This window comes from Podarcis gaigeae (genome assembly GCF_964106915.1).
Source record: "Podarcis gaigeae genome assembly, chromosome: 6".
Classification (NCBI taxonomy): Eukaryota; Metazoa; Chordata; class Lepidosauria; order Squamata; family Lacertidae; genus Podarcis; species Podarcis gaigeae.
Genome location: NC_139682.1, coordinates 94,064,224 through 94,084,672, shown reverse-complemented (window position 1 = coordinate 94,084,672; position 20,449 = coordinate 94,064,224). Strand labels below are relative to the sequence as shown.

Sequence of the window (20,449 nt, the reverse complement as noted above, 5' to 3'; positions counted from 1 at the left end):
AACATTAGGAAGAACTTCCTGACAGTAAGAGCTGTTCGACAGTGGAATTTGCTGCCAAGGAGTGTGGTGGGGTCTCCTTCTTTGGAGGTCTTTAAGCAGAGGCTTGACAACCATATGTCAGGAGTGCTCTGATGGTGTTTCCTGCTTGGCAGGGGGTTGGACTCGATGGCCCTTGTGGTCTCTTCCAACTCTATGATTCTATGAATGCCTCGCAAGACGGAAAACTCGCTAGACGAAAGAGTTTTCCGTTTTGGAGGTGCTTCGCAAAACGAATTTCCTATGGGCTTGCTTCGCAAGACGAAAATGTCTTGCGAGTTCCTGCGGGGGTTTTTTCCATTCCCCCCCCCTTTTTCTAAGCCGCTTATCCGCTAAGCCGATAAGCCGCTAAAAGCCGCTAAGCCGCTGATAGCGCTAATCCGCTAAGCCGTCAATGGGCTTGCTTCGCAAGACAAAAAAACCGCTAGACGAAGAGACTCGCGGAACGGATTCTTTTCGTCTTGCGAGGCACCACTGTACAGTATGTGTGGCGCAATAGATCAGATCAGCTGATAACAGGCAGCCTTGGCTAGCCACTGTCCCCCTTTTCTTAACTCAAACTTACTTAGAGACAGGGCAATTCCGTCAGTGCCACTTCCTTCCTTCTCCACCCCCTCCTGTGTGTCACTTTCTCCCCTTCTCTTTCTGGCACCCAGAAGGTTGCAACAGCAACATCCCAGATACACTCTAGAAACTAAAAAGAAGGGAGGAGAGACGCAGCCCCTGCCACAACTCCACCTTTTCCACCAGCAGTTAGTTTGGAAGAATTGAAGGAGGGTGAAGAGACAGCTGCTGACAGGCAGCATAGAAGCCCAGGACCAGATTTGCAATGATTCGGCCTTTGTCCTATAGTGAAATATTTTGAACTGGCGTAGTTTTATATTTAGGGTTGCCATATGTCAGGCATAGGCAAACTCAGCCCTCCAGATGTTTTGGGACTACAACTCCCATCATCCCTGACCACTGGTCCTGTTAACTAGGGATGATGGGAGTTGTAGTCCCAAAACATCTGGAGGGCCGATTTTGCCTATGCCTGCCATATGACCAGAATTCCCCAGACTTTGCTGGGATCCGGCTGTCAGAACCAGTGTCCAGGTGGAAATCAGTGGAATATCTGGGGAAATCCAGCCATATGGCTGCTTAAGCCGCGTCGGAGGGGATGCGGGCGGCGGCAGCAGCTGCGCCGGTGGCTCCATGACCTCTCCGGTCCTGTCTGAGCCTTCCCCAGCAGCAGCAGCGGCGGCCCCCAACAGCTGCTCAAGCTGCGATGGATGGGAAGACCCAGGCTGGACTGGAGAGGCACAGATCCCAGGCGCAGGCCAGAGCAGGCGCTGGAAAGGAGTGGGGCAACAACGGGAGAAAAAACTTCCGTTTGGCTTCCACCTCAAGGGTACGTCTGTCCGGGAAGCCCATTTCCAAAAGATGGCAACCCTATTTTTATTCCAATTTCCGCCCAATTTATACTCCATCACTCGTTACAATTTGCCTACTCAAATCTGAATATTTTGGTAAATGCCCGGGTGTCATCTGCAGACACATTTCATCTATTTGATAATATATGTTTATATTATTACATTGATCATATTTCTATCCCATCTGCCCTCCAAGGAGATCAGGGGGATGTTACACAAGGTTGTTCCCCGCTTCCCATTATAGCCTCACAACAACCCCTTGAGGTAGGTTAGACTGAGAGACATGCCATACCTATGCCATACCTTTCAGATCCAAACAGGACCTGTGTACTTACAAATCACATAAACCAAAGATTTGGTGGAAATTTGTAAAAACCAGTTAATCAGAATATAGAACTAAAACAGCAGCAGTCTGAAATAATACAAATTGACTTGATTTGGGGGGGGGGGACAACTTGGAGGAACGTATTTAGCTTCCAAAGTGTTCCTAAAGCAGCAGCCGGCCAGTCTCCATAGTCCATTCCACCATTGAGCAACTCCCACAAAAAGTCCATGTCTCACATCGGAATAATAATAATAATAATAATAATAATAATAATAATAATAGTTTATTTATACCCCACCCACTCAGGGCAGCTTCCAACAAAACACTAAAATACAATAACATATTAAACATTAAAAGCTTCCCTAAACAGGGCTGCCTTCAGATGTCTTCTAAAAAGTTATTTTTCTCTTTGACATCTGGTGGGGGGGCATTCCACAGGGCGGGTGCCACTACCAAGAAGGCCCTCTACCTGGTTCCCTGTAACTTGGCTTCTCGTAGCGAGGGAACCGCCAAAAGGCCCTCGGCGCTGGACCTCAGTGTCCGGGCAGAACAATGGAGATGGAGACGCTCCTTCAGATATACTGGACCGAGGCCGTTTAGGGTCAGCACCAACACTTTGAATTGTGCTCAGAAACGTACTGGGAGTCAGTGTAGGTCTTTCAAGACCGGTGTTTTATGGTCTCAGCGGCCGCTCCCAGTCTAGCTACTTAGGGAGAAAGTTCCTGCAGCAAGACTGCCTTAGAATGATAATCTTAAAAGGCAGTAAAGATAAAAATTGATAACGCTGGAAGGAGGTCTATGAAAAATCTGGTAGGTGGGCCTCTCTAGCATCGAAAAGCTAGGGAATTTGGCTTTCCCCCCAGCACCCTCGTTCCTGCTTGATCCTTTTGTGATTCAGTAATTCTGTAAATTACTGTCTGTTACTATTCCAGCACATAATGTATGTCACCTTTAAAGAGACAGCATTATTTCAAGCACCCATAAGCTATTGAGAAGTCCATAGGGTTGTGTTTCTCTGAGTTGCAAAGAATGGATTTAGAAGTGCTGTATTAACCTGGCATAACGTCATCTGCTAACAATCTGTGCAAACGTTGGAACATAATGATAATCTTTTGTCAGGCAAAATGATTCAGTACATTATATACTGGCATAGTGTTAGCCTTCTGTGTGCAAGTGTGTGCATGTGCAGTCCCATAGACATAAATTAAGATAATGTAATGTAAAAACTTGTGCACAAACGTTGGTCTATTCTTGCTTCTCTTTCTGGTTGTCCTGGCAACTTTGTTTTGTTGGCGGAAACTCTCAAGAATTATTACAACATACTTTGCATTGGTATCTCATTAGAGGGGAACATGTTTTAGTTTGCTTCAGGCTTTGATTTAATGTAAATACCTATGAGAAACCTGGGTTTGTCTGCTGAGTGAAGTAATTCTTGCAGAAAGAGCAAGCAGACCTGCAGACGTCTCGACTTGTATAGCAGTTCAGTTAGCATGGTCACTTTGCTTTGCTCCTTTAGTATGGTACAGTACTTCAAACTAATTTCAGAGCAACTAGGATCATAAAAGATGCTCCCCTATTACACGATAAGGAAACTGTCATGGTCCAAAATAATTATTTGGCCATTTTTACTTTTTGTTTTATTTATTTCATCTAGCAACTTTTTACACAAAGTGATATTGGCAGCTGATGCAGTAAAATAGCACCCAATGCATAAAAACAAATTCTTAAAATTACAAAAAAAAAAAAAGAACCTACACCATGGCGGGAACAGTACTCAAGTAACAAACTTGCAGTTTTGTGTAATATATTTGAGCAGAACAGGTAATCCAACCCTGAGCTTTTCTGTTTCCCTTTCCAACTTGTTTGTTTTCTTTTCTGTTGTTTTCCTTCTGTTGTTTTAACCCTATTTTAACTTTATTTTCTGTCATTTAGTTGCTTCCTTGTCATTTAATAATCCAATCAGATGTCTAGTGCAAAACTTGGCAACCTGGGAATATCAGCATTCTGTGTTTGTTTGTCATATTTCTAGTTGTTTCTCTTTTGGAGAGACGTTTAGAGGGACCTTGCCTTGTGAATTGGGTGGGGAGTGGGCAGGAGACTGCACCCAGTTTACCATATTTCGGGCGTGAGCCCTGCTCTCTCCTGATCTCCATGCACTCCTTTGATCCCCCTACATTTCAAATCCATTTTTTCCTGAAAGCTTAATATGTGAAGGCGAATTAAATAATGAGTACATTTCTGTATGTGCATACATGTGTATTTATACATGTGCACACTTCCTCTGCTTTCTTAATTTAGTACTGGCAAGTATTCTAGAATTGTTTGTTGTAGGATATTCAAGATTTTCATGCCATTTCTTATTTTACATAAGTTGCAATTATGAATTTAGCTGATTTTAATTTTTTTTTTTTTATTGTTTTAGGTCACTTATTCCTGCGGCAGTAAATGTTTCAGCTGCTCCTCAGCGGGAGAAAGAGACAAGTGGATGGAAAACCTGCGGAGGGCAATCCAACCAAACAAGGTATAAGGGAAACCCAGTGGTTTAATGCACCCGGGGTAATTTATTTCTGGGCCAAGTGATAGATCTCTCCCATTCTTCCCCAAACAAGCACACCCATTTAATTAAGTTGATGGCAGCAATGCCATCAATGCCCCAGAGGAAAACTCTTCAATAACACAAAATGATACTTGATTCCACTTTGCACAAAGGTCTAATAGATACACATGGTCTTCTGTCACCCTCATTAATGCTTCTGTTTTCCAGGAGACTTGTCACGGTTTGTCTTATTGAAAAAGTGCCTGTGAGCTCTTTCTTTAGCAAAGTGGCCAACAGACAGAGGCTAAGAATTTTGAATTTTGGTGTTTGCATTAAAAATAGAATGTATCCACTGACAGAATCTGTCATCGGCTGCTAGATTGCTGGCCCTTCTTTCCAATCCCTCTTTTACAAGATGAATAATGGTACTATCCACTATAGGGATCCATTTAAATCTGGCTTCCAGTGAGGGCTTGTGAGATAAACGGCCTTATTTGTTTCTGTCAAATTTCTTTTTGAGCTGCAGTGCTACCAGTTTCTCTTGGATATAAGTTCAAGCTCCCAATTATGCTTTATTAAGTCCCAAACAGCTTGAGTCCAGAACACTGTAGAAAAAAAGCATCCTCTCCCATAAAATTATTCATAGCGGGTTCTTCTGGAGGGCTATTTTTTTGTGCAGGTGTTTTTAGTACTGTACCCTCCCTAGAGTGATAAAGGCTACAAACACCCGGACCATTCGCCATGCCGGCTGGCTGATCGCCATTGTAGCCCAGAGCATGGTTGATTAATTGTTTTATCTTATATGTCTTTAGTGTTTTATGCAAACTTGAGAACTGTTTCTCTCCTTTATTACCAGTGATAATAAAAGTTAAGAGCAGCGTAGAACAAGAAGTCATCCACACATTAGGGTATTTGACCCTTGCAATGAGGCTGGCCTCAGGTAAACTAAATAAGCCTTTTTCTCTCCAGGACAACTGCCGGCGAGCCGAAAACGTGCTCCGCCTTTGGATCATCGAGGCAAAAGATCTGGCCCCCAAGAAGAGGTACTTTTGTGAGTTGTGCGTGGACGATATCTTATTTGCCCGCACAACCAGCAAAATGAAAAATGATAATATCTTCTGGGGAGAGCACTTTGAGTTCTCTGGCCTTCCACCTGCCCATAGCATCACCATCCACATCTATAAAGATGTCGAAAAGAAAAAGAAGAAGGACAAGAACAACTATGTGGGTCTGGTCAACATCCCCATAGCTGCTGTGACTGGTCGGCAATTCGTGGAGAAGTGGTATCCCATCAGCACTCCCACGCCCAATAAAGGGAAGACAGGTCCATCCATACGGATAAAATGCCGTTATCAGACAATTACCATCCTCCCCATGGAGCAGTACAAAGAGTTTGCAGAGTTTGTGACCAACAACTACACAATGTTATGCTCTGTTCTGGAGCCAGTCATCAGTGTCCGGAACAAAGAGGAGATGGCCTGTGCTTTAGTGCACATTCTTCAGAGCACTGGCAGAGCCAAGGTAAGAACATGCAAAGCTCTTGCCCCCTGTGTCATTTTTAGTGCTATTGAAAGATGGTGGCAGATTGGGTTCTGCCAAGTAATTAAACTGATTCTTTGTTGTTTTGATCCTGAAAGCAAAATTTGTCTCTACCTATAGTTGTCTTGAAACGGAGCATAACGCAAAGACAGTGGTCAGTGTTTTAAAGAATAATTAAGGCTGTTGTCCTATACATACTTTCCTGGGAATAAAGCCTATTGAACTCAAGAAGTCTGACTTCTAGACACATATTGGATTGTGCAGCAAAAGTATTATTTTAAAAAGAGAGGATCTATATACAAAGACATCTACTGCTTTAAAAATAAACACAGGGACATTAAAAATGTGTGTTTTGCACTTTATATCCCTCCTTCCTGCATGGGACTTAAGGTGAAATGTGTGGGTCTGCCCCATTCAGGCACTACAGTGAAGTTGCTGTATTACATACTTTTTCATACCAGGCACCAGAAACATAGCGCAGGAGTCACCTAATGCACCCTGTCAATAAAAGCTTTGTGCAAGGACGTCTGAACATTCAACATAGTGAAGCATTGAATTCCTCCTGTATACCCAGTCTTTACTATTTGAGCATTCTATCAATCAAACTCATTTTTCTTCCGTCTGACCAATTAGTGTGAGAGTTACAGGAACTATTTGCTGAACCACCATGATTCATAGCTATCATTGCTTCCATAATATTCCCCCGAAGTGATGAAGAAAAGTGACCTCAGATTTCTTTGGTACAAACTGTACACTGGGTATATCAGCATATTGTTGCTCTGCCTTCTTAACATTGTTACACTACAGAATGATTAGAATTCAGATTTTAAAGACTCAAGTTTAAGAAGAGAAAGAACATACAGTGGTGCCTCGCAAGACGAAAAGAATCCGTTCCGCGATTCTCTTCGTCTAGCGGTTTTTTCGTCTTGCGAAGCAAGCCCATTGACAGCTTAGCGGATTAGCGCTATTAGCGGTCTAGCGGCTTTTAGCGATCAGCTGAGAGGCGGCTTATCAGCGGAACAGCTGATAAGCGGCTTAGCGGCTTAGGAAAGGGGGGCGAAAAAAACCCGCGGGAACTCGCAAGATTTTTTCGTCTTGCGAAGCAAGCCCATAGGGAAATTCGTTTCGCGAAGCGCCTCCAAAACGGAAAACCCTTTCGTCTAGCGGGTTTTCCGTCTTGCGAGGCGTTCGTCTTGCGGGGCACCACTGTATGAGGATTTTATGATTTCTTCCTCTCTTTGCATTCCACTGAGCACCAATAATTGTTAATAACATGGATAAAGCAAAGTAAATTTTTGTTCATATTACTAAAGTTACCAAAAATTATATTAAGCTCCCTAGTATAAAGTGACATCCTTGAATATATTTAGCAACTGAAAATATGCTTTGCATTAAATCTAAGGCCAAACTGAAGCATCCCCTCAAAGTCAGAGGTGACTCGATTTTACTGGATGTTTAAGAGGCCTCCATTGCATTATTGTTGGGCTCTGACAAGATGTTATAAGCAAATATGTCTCCCCAGACCCAGGGAGATGTATAGATCTAATCCTGAAGGCTAATCAATGCTTTCTTTGAGATAACTGGCATGTTAAGCTCCCAGAAAAGTCAAGACTTTTACAACATAATCAATGGTGATTCCCATTCCCCAGGACACAGTCTTGAAGATGCATGATGTTGCAACCTTGCTGAAGCTAAGAAGGTCTGAGACCAGTTAAAGGCCTGGTTTGCATGTCACATTAAACCATATTTTTAATTTTTTAAAAAACCTGTAGTTTAATGTGAATGAGCAGTTGCTGGTGCACCGTTCTTGCACTATTCCTCCCCTAATCCTCCTCCTACTATACTACCAGGATACAAGCCAGAGTATGGCTTGTTGTGATGTCTGAACCCAGGCTTGTGGTTTGTTTGTCTAGAAACTGACCATTTCCTCTTGAAATGAAAGGCAGTAGATAAGTTATTTTAATGAAAATAATACTGCTTGTGGTTTGTTTGCATAGAAGCAGCAAACCATGTGCTTGTGTTCACATATCACAGCATGCCAGACAGGCATGGCATGAGGAGGAGAGGAATGAAAGGAACAACTGGGAGCCTTAAAGTAGTTTTGTACGCTGCACGCTCACAGTCTCCTAATTGGTGTTTAACTCTGGTTTATTGCGACGTTTGAACTGGGCCAGGGCCTGGATGGGAGACTGCCTGAGTATTCCACATGCAAAGCCTTGTATTCCAAGATGAATTAAAGGCAGGATATGCATTTAAATAAGTAAAGAGAGAGAGAAGAGAGCTTGATAAAATAATATCCTTTGGCCTTTGGGGAGCAGCGAATGACATGCCAGGGTTGTGCTCTGGCCTTGTCGCTCAGGCTTAGAAACCTTGGAATACTCTCTCACCCATTGCCTTGGCTTTTCACCCAGCTGCAGCCCTTTCTCTGAGATCTGAACCTGGCAACCACTTTCCAGTGTGGCCCTGGGTAACCGTTTACAGAAGGCACAGGATGGGAGGAATTGCTCCTCCTCCGTATTCCTCAGTGGTACTTACGTTTCTGACAAGCTTGTGGGCTCAACACACTGGCATTTTATGAACCTGTGATGGGGAACCTCCAACCTATTGGCCTAATTAGGCCCCACTTCTCTTTCTTTCCCCATTGAATGTAGCAATTCTCCTATCCTTCTTATCTAGCCCATCCTACCCACCCCTGCTGCACATTTTACCTTGGGTTAAAACACCTTTCTGTTGTCCAACCGCTTCTCCTTCAGGACTTCTTGACTGACTTGGTGATGTCCGAGGTCGACCGTTGTGGGGAGCATGATGTGTTGATCTTCAGGGAGAATACACTTGCCACTAAAGCCATTGAAGAATACCTCAAGCTAGTGGGACAGAAGTATCTGCAAGATGCTCTCGGTAAAGGAAAAACCTTCTGTGGGTTAAAATGTTTCTACAGTGGTACCTCAGGTTACAAACACCTCAGGTTACAAACACTTCAGGTTACAGACTCCACTAACCTGGAAGTAGTACCTCGGGTTAAGAACTTTGCCCCAGGATGAGAACAGAAATCGCCAGTGGCAGCCGTGGGATCCCCCATTAGCGAAAGTGGTACCTCAGGGATGCGGGTGGTGTTGTGGGTTAAACTACAGAGCCTAGGACTTGCCAATCAGAAGGTCGGCGGTTCGAATCCCCGCGACAGGGTGAGCTCCCATTGCTCAGTCCCTGCTCCTGCCAACCTAGCAGTTTGAAAGCACATCAAAGTGCAAGTAGATAAATAGGTACTGCTCCAGCAGGAAGGTAAACGGCGTTTCCGTGCGCTGCTCTGGTTCGCCAGAAGCAGCTTAGTCATGCTGGCCACATGACCCGGAAGCTGTACGTCAGCTCCCTCAGCCAGTAAAGCGAGATGAGCACCGCAACCCCAGAGTCGGCCATGACTGGACCTAATGGTCAGGGGTCCCTTTACCTTTACCTCAGGTTAAGAATGGTTTCAGGTTAAGAACGGACCTCCAGAACGAATTAAGTTCGTAACCAGAGGTACCACTGTATTTGATTCAAATTTGGTTGTCGGTGTTGACTGTGTGTGCGCGCGCAAACATGCATCTGGTTATCATCTCCTTTGGTGTACTTATATTAGGAAACTTTCTGATGTTGAGTAAGTGGCATGGGGGTGCCAATGTTCTCACAGTACTGCTTCAGTAACATCGGACTCCTCTAGTGAATGGAGCCCACCCACAGTGTGGTTCCCTTCCCACAGTTGCCTTCTTACAAAACCAGGACAACAGCTCCACCCATGTGGCATGAGGTAGCTGATACTACCAAAACAGCGTGGGAAGACACGCAGTGAAATAACTCCCAAGTTGTTAAAACCACACCTTAGAAGCAATCCAGAAGGCCTGACCTGGGGAATATTTCGTACTCTTCAGAGTGAATTTGGGGTAGGAGGGAATTACAACTCTTGGGTCCAGATCAAACTTTTAAGGATCCAGACATATGGGACATATGCTGAAATTAGGCAAACAATTATACTTCATTGCTCCTGCGCAGTTCCACATTGGGCAACTACATATGTAAAGTTCCCCAGTATGAAACTGCACAGAAAACTACTCATTAAACAAAATTTCAAGTACGTGCATCCCTGTTTTCCCCTACGTACACATTTTTTAAGTCTTTTCCTCATTTTCCAGTTACCAACTGTACTTACTGTGTACGTTTCTCGTTGTGGTAATAATGAATTTCCAAGCAAATTAAAAATCTGTAATTCATTTCAATCTAGGTTTTAGAGGCACAATCTGATGACAGTCAGTCATGGGATTTGCACAACAGCTTGGTAGTGCGGGATTGGCGACTGTGGAAGAGCAAATAGTGCTCTCATCCAGCTCCCATTCATTCAAATGGAGATTGCGTAAAATAGATTCCTTCTGGATTGCATCCTTCAGCTATAAGTCTTTAATGTCTAGTAATTATATGAAGTTATTTTAAAATTAGCAGTTTTTAATATGTGATTCAAGATACCACTGGGAGAGATAAGATTTTAAATCATAGACATCAGCGATCAGAAATGCTAATTAGGATTCTGCAGCTTTTCTTTTCCGAAAACCAAGACTGCTTCCATTGTAATTCTTTCTAGAGTCCTTTTCACTTAGATCTCACAGTATAATAACAGTTTGATTAGTGTGTGTTTTAAGAGCACCTAATTTATCTTGACTATTGAAAATAAATCTTTAAGGCTGCCATCCTGTTTCCACTGACATGTGATGGGAGTTGTTTTTGAATAAACATCTATAGGATAGCACTATGTTAGTTTTAGGCGTTTTTACACTATAAACTGTTATGTGGTTCACTATATTTTCATAGGGGGGAAAGCATGTTTGCATTCATGGCCTTTTTAAACAAGCCTATTATAAGGCCATTAAAGAAAGTGAGGTATTAAAGTCAAAGTATTAAAGTCACATTGCTGGTGGCATAATAGTATCAGTAATATCCTGAGTCGGGCTGACAGGTTCCTTGAGGTTAGTCCAGTCTGAAAGGAGCTCTTGGAAACAGATTGACAGTAATCGTTCTATGGAAGATAGGCTTATCTAATGCAGACTCTCGAGTCCTGAGAATATTTTGTTTCCTCCATAAACACACACATACACAGTTTACATCCCTCATTGTCACAGAGAAATGTATTGGCAAGATTGGCCAAACACACAGAACACAGGCTGGTGTAGAGCTGAATCTTCAGAGCTTAGGAGTCAACTCTTAGGGGCCAAGGTCCCTTGGCCCCCCAATAAAATATTTGAGAGGGCCAGGCCCAACAAAGTTGATAGACATTGCCATTCAAATGGTGTTTGTGATCAATTATGTTGGGGGGGGGGGCTACCTGCCCCCCCCCAATATTTTATTAAAGTTGGCACCCTTGCTTCAGAGAATTGACTGGTGTTAAATCGTGCCACTGTCAGGTGCTTCCCAGGCCACGTTCCCCATTTTCCTCTTCCTCTGCAAACAGGCCTGTTTCATCTCCAACATCTCTCACAAAACACCTGACAAAGTATCCCAGTACCCTCACAAAACACCTGACTATAACATTCTCTATTTAATCCCAAAATGCGCACTCCATAGATGCTATGGTATGCAAATATACCCACTACTCTGAAGCTTTCCACATGGCACTTCCAAGCAGAGACCTCACATACGGGGCATGTCAGCCTGTTAACAAATTGAATAAGTACTGCAGCATATTGAGGCTTGGGGAGAGGGGGGAAACCTATTGTGCCATGTGTCTTTTTTCCATTTCTCCTATACCATAGTTCATTATCTGCTGTGTTGAATCACCTGTGTTTTCCTTGAATGCTTCTTTTGAACGTTAACTGGATCTTTCTGTTAGTAGTTATTCCAGCAATGCTCCCAATTGCTCTATTTCATGCTCTCAGAATGTCCCCCTGTTTCTTTAGTTACCCAGCTGCTGGTGGCAATGTGCTCTGTTGAGCATGTAAACGTTTATTTCTCTTGGCTGCTTGAAATGTGCTTGCTTGTGTTTCAAAAAATAGTTCAGGGTTGTTGTTTTTACCCAGTTCAAAGATACCTGTGTAGAGAATTGCAGATGAAAACAACATTGGGCCCATGGGGGGGCGTTTTCAGTAGCTGCTGCAATGTTTCTGGTTTCCAATGCTGCTTTCACCTCTCAGAAAAACCACCTTGAAGAAGTCTTAGCCTCTCTAAAATAATGTAATGGGTGGGTTCAGTTTACAGAGATGGGACTGGGTCCAGATAGAAAGTTGGGAAAGGTCAAAATAAAAGGGGTCCAGTAAGGAATTAGGGACACAGGTGGTGCTGTGGCGCCACAGAGCCTAGGGCTTGCCAATCAGAAGGTTGGCGGTTCGAATCCCCGTGACGGAGTGAGCTCCCATTGCTTGGTCCCTGCTCCTGCCAGCCTAGCAGTTCAAAAGCACGTCAAAGTGCAAGTAGATAAATAGGTACCGCTCTGGCGGGAAGGTAAACGGCGTTTCCGTGCGCTTCTCTGGTTCGCCAAAAGCGGCTCAGTCATGCTGGCCACATGACCCAGAAGCTGTCTGCAGACAAACGCTGGCTTCCTTGGCCAGTAAAGCGAGATGAGCACCGCAACCCCAGAGTCGGCCATGACTAGACTTAACGGTCAGGGGTCCCTTTACCTTTACCTTTAAGGAATTAAGGATTACTGCCTGGGGCTCAGATGCGTCTGTTGTAGCAGTAGCCTCCCTTTTCTTTTGAACTCTCAAAGCAAAGAATTTAGAATTCACTAAAAATCTGAAATATACATCCTTCAGATTAAATATTCAAATGGTTACTTCGCTCAAACCGTAATTTGTGTGTTCTGCAGAATGTGCAATTTTCAGTTCGCAGTAGCCTTGGATTTTATATAAAATAGAGAATCAGCGTGTGATTAAAGCCAGTTGAGATAACCTGTAAGGAGAGAAGAAGCCGTTTTCTTCTTACCCAAAATCTCCATGTATGCCCTTCTTTTCAGTAGAAACTGCAAGACTTACTCCTATTTTCTGTGTAACAGTGAGGTCCAGAAACTTGCTTAAGTTTTTGGGACTCCCAAAAGATTTTTGTACTACCCCTTACTGACAGAGCAGAGAGACCTGTGCTGCCACAAGTCCCATTGGATCTGCACAGTTACTGCCATGCTCCAATGAGCAGCAGAGAACAGAATGCGATAAAGAGTGTGATTCCCAATTTTGGTAGGATAATCAGTGCCCAGAGCTAACCTTGCACACTAACAAAGTCCTACAACATTACAGTTGTCACTGAGTCATAAGAAGAAACTACTGGCCTTGCCCTTTTGCTTCTGCTAACTTCATTCCTGAAAGTATTGACTTTCATGTTCATTATTCATCCTTAAAACTAATGGGCTAGTTGCAAAAATCACAGACACAGATATAGTGAGGGCAGAGTGGCTTAAGCTGTTTGACCTAGTTTAAATAAGTGAAGTTATTATACATGAAGGGCAAGGTGAACGCTGACTTACTGTAATCATTGTTTATCCTTTTCTGTAATGGGAGAATCAAATTATGTGCCACTGAAATTAAAGGGCAGCAAAGGAATGTTTAGGTTTTTTGGAAAAACCCGTAAGCCAAAGCAGTTGAGAGACATAAGTGGCATGGTTTTAATTCCAAAGGGGATAAATAATCTTCCGATCACTACTAATCTTTGTCTAGGTCACATGACATAAGGTTAGTTTAATATCATTCTTTAGAAGATAAGCTGATTGCTGGAAGGGACAAAGAGGTTTCTGTACCCCACCTTCAGGGAGAATGTTGGCTTCATTATGAATCAGGGAAGAGGAATGAAGTTTCTGCATCCTTTGCGGAATTTGGCCAAACATCAGTGATTTGACACACTTTGGTCAACCCTACGCTTCAAATCAGGGTGGGGGAGTGTGTGGTGGTGTCATCATCTGTGGAACTATCAGCAGAAATTTTGTAGGTAACATTTCAATAAGACGGTTTCCTGATTTGCTGTGTCTTGCCACCCGACTCCTAGGTGAATTTATCAAGGCATTGTATGAGTCGGACGAGAACTGTGAAGTGGATCCCAGCAAAAGTTCACCGAGTGAGCTAGCCGATCACCAGGCCAATCTTAAAATGTGTTGCGAGCTAGCCTTCTGCAAGATCATCAACTCCTACTGGTGAGTTCAGGGAGCGCTTCTCCGATGGGGATTTGCTTATTGGGGTGGTTCACCTTAAGGAAAGTAAACACAGCCTGCCTCCTCCTTAGACAGGAATGATTTCACCAGGGATTGCATGCTGTGAGCCGAGTAAGCGAAAAGGACTCCACAGACACGGTCAACCAGGAACTGCATGTCCCATTGAAGCGAATTGAGTTTACCAGGAGTGAGCTTCAGTGGGTTCTTCCTGGTCCCATTTATCAGCACAGGGCAGCTTAATTGAGATGAATTAGCTTTAGAGGTCAAGTGGAACTGTGACTATGCAACTGGATTTTTGATAGGTTTGTGATGGGTAAAGTGAGCTTCCTTAATGCTGAGCTGACTGCCAGGGGTCTTTGGCAGTTCAAAGGAAGAATACAAATACACTAATACACTGAAAAGGATAACTCAGCAGCTACTGTTCCATTAAGGTTCTAATAAGGCTAGCCAATCCAATACATACAGAGGCCATATCTGTCTTTGTCTAAGGTTACCAGACGTCCCCGTTTCCCGGAGACAGTCCCTGGATTTACATATCAGTCCCCATACAAAATCCATTGAAGTTCAGAAGTGTCCCTGGATTCATTGAAAAAAATCTGGTAACCTTATCTTTGTCACACTCTGTAACAATAAAAACCAAACAAACACAAACTAAGGCAGAGCTATGCAGATCAATATATGGTTTTAGCCAAACAACACCAGACCAAAAAAATAATAATCTGTGGGGGGCACAAAAGGGGCAAAGTATATTTCTAGGTGAGCAACCCTGTGCCCCACATGTTAAGGTATCTGAAAGAAAAATCGCAGTATATGTTAAGGACAGGAGTCCAGCAATGTGAAATGTGAGGGGGCAAGTGAGGAGTGAGCTCCCTATTGGGAGGGGGGTTGTGTGTCCCCCGCCACCCCCCAGCACTGCCCATAGTTCTAGGCAGTATTTGTTTCACAGGACTTAATGAGAGGCTAAATAGACATCAACTGGCAAGAATACTGCAAGAAACAGGCCTAAGGTAATGGGGTGCTTTTACCCCCCACCCCAACAGTTTCCCCGAGGACACATCTTTACCTTCTCTTAGTGTGAATGGCAGTTTCTAAAAGATAAAATAAAGACTGCGGGAGACATAGTTGAGGTCAGCTTCAGTCAAATATCTTTTAAGCCTCCCCAATACAAGGAAAATGGTATCTGAATTTCCCCAAATACAAAACCAAACCATTCATAACCAGAAAAACAATCTTTGTTGTTGTTTTTTGCTCTGAATAATAGAAAATCAATGTCCTGTGCTTATGCAAGTTAGAAGGGGAAATATTTCTTCTTGATAGATAAACTGTATCTTTAGTTTCTCTTTGTTCCTTTATTTAGAACATAAAGCATCTGTTTTCTGTTATTTAGTTTTGTTTTTTCTTCAATTTATAGATGCTACTTAAGGGTATTACCAAAAAATAATAATGTTTAATAAGTTTTAAAATTTTAAATGTCCTGGTTTCATCACTGGACAAGTCAGAAACAGATAGCCTTGCTAAATTCACCAAGGAAATTATCCACACGATTCTTCTAAAACACTGTTTCCTGCTGGAACAAGGATAAGTGGAAGTAGAAGAGAATCACTTTTAGCCCCAGACATTCAAGCTAATATTGAATGAAATTCTGAATCTCCTAGAATCGTTGTGGAAGAGAAGAAGCTTTGTAGATCTGAGATTTGGGGAAATAGCCAGCACTAGTTATACTCAGAGTAGACCCGTTGAAAGAAATGGACAAGTACAGGGAAGAGCAAAGTGACTACATGTCCATCTCTGGGAGCCCACATGCTCCATAGCTTGCCTGACTGTGCCATGCACAGATATAAGGCAGCTTCCTATTTGTGGAATCAAATCATGCTCAGAAATGGGCTGTAAGCTGGGAAGAACCTCCTAAGGAGAGATCCAGCCTAAATTTGTGCTTTAATTACAATGAACAGCATAACAATGTGAAAGCTATAGCTTTAAAACTTAGCGGCATTTCCTGCATGTGGAATACCAGCCCATAATGTCACAAGGGCTGGTGGCGCAATCCCTGCCTTCATTTGTCAGAATTGTACACTCTAGGACAGGATCTCTCCCAATAAGTATGTCATACCGTAAGTACGTTTGTAGATCATGCAAATTAGCATGGCATACACACATCGTCTCACAAGGTGGGAGTTGGCTGGTTTGCGTCGTCCTTCTCACTAAATGATGGGAGAGCACTGAATGATGAAATTACATAGGCAAATGTCTTCATTTCTGCCAGCGCCCCTCTCCTTCCTCTTACTGAATGACCCTGTACCAAGCCCAGTGGCACCTAGGGCTTTGCTGGTTCAGCTTGCATACTTAATGTCCTTGTGCGGTTTCATTCATTTCCAGTGTCTTTCCCCGGGAGCTGAAGGAGGTGTTTGCATCATGGAAGCAGCAGTGCCTCAACAGGGGGAAACAAGATATCAGCGAACGCTTGATCAGTGCCTCGCTTTTCCTCCGTTTCCTCTGCCCAGCCATCATGTCTCCAAGTCTCTTCAACCTCATGCAAGAGTACCCTGATGACCGCACCTCTCGGACGCTCACGCTAATTGCAAAGGTTATCCAAAATCTGGCAAATTTCACAAGGTAAGTGATATTAGAGCAAAAAAATGAGCAACTAGGGCACATCATTGTGGGTTGTGTCATTACTTATGAATGCTCCGATGGCGACAGCTGCTGACATGCCATAGCTCTATGAAAGTATATGGGAATCTGTTTTCATATCAAAATAACATGCTTGAAATTGTACCGGCTTAAAGGACACACTACCCAATTTCAGCTCACTGTGCTACAAAAAAGTGGGCATTGGGATCTAGGATTCGGCTCTACAGATAGAAGAATCTCACTAGCCCTGTTACTTTTGTGATGGCAAAATAGTTTGGTTGCATTCTGGGTTACGGTTTACAGATGACTCATCCCCAGTCTTGCCCTAGATGTTGGTGTCACAAAACGAATCCAGCTCCTACCCCAATGTGCCCTTGACTGCTTTACCCCCCCCCCCAGTAATTGTAGATGGCGCTCCCCTAAGGGCAACACGCACATTGATTCGTCTGGCACCACTGACAGGTCCCTGCAGAGATGTGCAGTGCGTCCCAAAACATCACCGTAGGGCTAACTTCAATGCCCCCCCTGCTGCATGCACCCCACACATTGTTATAACTGATATTTAGCTTGTTTTAAAAGGGCAATCTTAACACAACTCAGCAGACATGAATTTTGTAAAGGGGAAAGCACACTGAACTCCCTCAAATGGCATTGGAGTTTCCTGTTTTCCAGTATGGTTTGATGGTCCCATGCACTGATGCTAGTAGCCCTGTGGGGCTGGGCGAGGAAGAGTCAAGAGTCCCACACAGGACGTATAAGTAGTAGTTTTCTAGGAAGCAACTTCCTTATGTAGCAAAAATGGACGTGAGAATAGACACTTTAATCCGGTTCTATGAAGTTTTTCAGGAGTATCAAACTACCACATTTTGTATCAATTAACCGATAAACAAGATACTACTTTGGTTTCTCCGACATCAATGAGAAGCTAATTAAAATCCACCTACTTCAGCTTCATTGAGTTCTGAGGTGGATTTTGAGCTTGCAGATCCTTCTTTCTGAAGGCCCACAGCTACATCTGATGTTAAATGCATCTCTGCATCTCAGGTGTTTTTTCCCCTTTTGTTTTTGTTTTAAATGCAAATTGCATTCCCTGGAGCTGTCTGATTATTAATACGTTCAGAGCAGCAATGCAGATCTAACCTTATCTTTCCTTGCTATGGTCCTAAGGACCATCCCACTTTTTATTTTATTTTTTAATTTCTATACCACTTTATATTTTTAAATAAAAATCTCAAAGCGGTTTACAGCATATTAAATTAATAAAACAATAGCCGGGCGATGTTCCTCCAGCCTCATGAGGAGCCTCTTCAGTAGGCTGGTGAGTGTGGGCCTCGCCCCCAGACCAGGTGGAAAGGGCCACTTCTGAAGATGATATTTTGCAAACCTCTTTGAGGGTTTTTTCACAGTCAAGCAATATATAAATTTTATTAAATAAATAAATAAATGTATTTGCATTGTGGGGGAATCTCCCATTAACTCCAAAGAGGACTTTCCTTGCTTGCTTTGATCCCATTAATTTTCAGCCTCCCATCAGCTGATGCCATCTGCATTAAACAAACAAACAACTCTTCAAGTTAATGTCAAAGCTTTGGCTCTGAATTTCCACGCATACAGATTGAAATGGAGCAAAAGTACTCAGATGCAGTAACTCGTAAAGAGTTTGATGATGATGATATATACATACATACATACATACATACATACCCTGCCCATCTGGCTGGGCTTCCCCAGGCACTCTGGGCGGCTGAAGGTTGCTTGCCTGTTCATTATGTAGTTTCTCCAGATATAATCTCTGATCATTTTTTGAAGCCTATAAAGCCTGCTTGGCCAGAGATAATAGCAGAACAAAAATAAAGAAGCATACATACCACAGGGACGATCTGAAAAGAAACCAGAGTTACCACAGGTAACACTGACTTTCTCGTGCTATCTTCAACTTTTTCTAAAATGAATTATTTTCAGCAGCCATAACTAAAAGGAGTATTGATATGGAACCTGTGGTTTAGTCAGAGAAAAAGTAGTAATTACAGTCCTTTCATAAGTTAAGAAAATCACAGATTCCCTTGAAACTGTTCCATCCATCTCCAGAAAAAGAAGTTAATTCTCTCTCTATCTCTTTCTCTCTTTCCTCCTTATGAAAATCGAGATTTGGGAACAAAGAAGAATATATTACATTTATGAATGACTTTCTCGAGCATGAGTGGGGCGGCATGAAACGCTTCCTGATAGAAATTTCTAATGCGGACACCATCTCCGGCACTCCAGGATTTGAAGGCTTCATAGATTTGGGACGGGAGATCGCCGTCTTGCATTCCTTGCTGTGGGAAGTTGTATGTCAGCTGGACAAGGTAATCTAGGCTGGAGGTTGGGGAGGGCTGGCCGGATCCGTGATAGTCTCCCGGTTACAATAATTCTTACTCTGTAGGAGCCAATACTTCATGAGAAGTTAACTTTAAAATAAAGAAAAGTAATTGACCAGCCTTTGTTCCACACATGACTAAAGGTTTGAGATGGTGAGAACAGTCAATAAGGAGCTTGAGTCAACCGCATGAATTTCGTAGAGCCTCAAGTGTAGTTTTATTAAGCTGTTTACGTTTTTTTAAATCCTCCACTAATTCCCATTGAACAGCTTAAGCTATTCTTTGTTTGGCCTTTACATTTTAAAACAAATTTGGCCTCTCACAAACATAATCATGGGGTTTCACCTTAGATGATGCAACGCACCATGCGTAATGTTGAAAAGGGAAGGCCAGGGGTGGGGAGAACATAAAGAGGTTGGCAGGCGGGGAAGGGAGTGCACCAGTCTTGATTGCCCTGGACCAAAACCACAGCAAAGAGATGCTGTTCACATTGGTACATGGTTTAGCTGTGTTCAGTAGCTACTGCCCATCACTCTTGCAAGTTTTTGCTGTCCATAATTCTATGTAATTAAACTACTCCAGCTAGACTTTTCCTTTGAAGGAACAGATTGTCAGGGAAATGTTTTGGTGGTGATGGTGGGTTATTACTCTTTGAAGAACTGAAAAATTACTGTTAATTGAATTTGCTGCTGGCACTGCACACAAGTATTTTGTACAGGAACATTACGTCTGCATCTTGTGTTTTTGTCAAAATGTGGAGTTCCCTGCCTCTTTTCCTTTTCTCCATTCCTCCACACATCCATATTTTGCATTCATGAAACCCACATATTTCTGGACAAATTTTCCTTAGGTAGGTTATTCCTCCCAGGCCGCTGGAATGACTTTATGTCTTAACATAATATTATTTCCCGTGTGCATGAGGCCCCTTAAAAGCAAAGCATTTGTCTCAGTTGTTAATGAAAAAGTAGGCAAATACAAATTAGCCAAAACCTAACATTAGAGACAGGTGTGCTCTTCCTTTCCAGTACAGTGATACTATGGACTAATGTGATTGATGGTATTCCAGCTTAAATGGCTTTTTGCTTTATTTCTTCACAATAAGTAGCGATGATCAGGCAAGAGGATAAAGCCATAAAGTTGGGGACCACTTGGGATTCAAAAAAGGAAGTGTTTAATTAGATCTCTATCAGTCTAGTTGTTGGTTTTAAATTTGAAGATAAGCACAATGGCCGTTCACAACAGCTGCCATTTGCAATAATGCAATTAAAAAAGGTAAAGGTACCCCTGCCCGTACAGGCCAGTCTTGACAGACTCTGGGGTTGTGCGCCCATCTCACTCAAGAGGCCAGGGGCCAGCGCTTTCCGGAGACACTTCCGGGTCACGTGGCCAGCGTGACATCGCTGCTCTGGCGAGCCAGAGCCGCACACGGAAACGCCGTTTACCTTCCCGCTGGTAAGC

General features: G+C 43.1%; 1 protein-coding gene across 18 annotated transcripts in view; it reads left to right on the top strand.

Annotated features, from left to right (window-relative positions):
• RASAL2 (RAS protein activator like 2) overlaps nucleotides 1-20,449 on the top strand; it is a 222,203-nt gene that overhangs the window by 184,130 nt on the left and 17,624 nt on the right. For all 18 annotated transcript variants that reach the window (XR_014565523.1, XR_014565524.1, XM_083743739.1 and 15 more), the window contains 6 exons: nucleotides 4,196-4,294; nucleotides 5,279-5,830; nucleotides 8,602-8,746; nucleotides 13,838-13,982; nucleotides 16,377-16,613; nucleotides 18,778-18,979. Coding sequence is in view for 16 of the 18 variants with exons in the window: in XM_083743739.1 (XP_083599865.1) it covers nucleotides 4,196-4,294; nucleotides 5,279-5,830; nucleotides 8,602-8,746; nucleotides 13,838-13,982; nucleotides 16,377-16,613; nucleotides 18,778-18,979 (1,380 nt within the window). In the remaining 2 variants the exon portion in view is untranslated. The remainder of the gene's footprint in view (nucleotides 1-4,195; nucleotides 4,295-5,278; nucleotides 5,831-8,601; nucleotides 8,747-13,837; nucleotides 13,983-16,376; nucleotides 16,614-18,777; nucleotides 18,980-20,449) is intronic.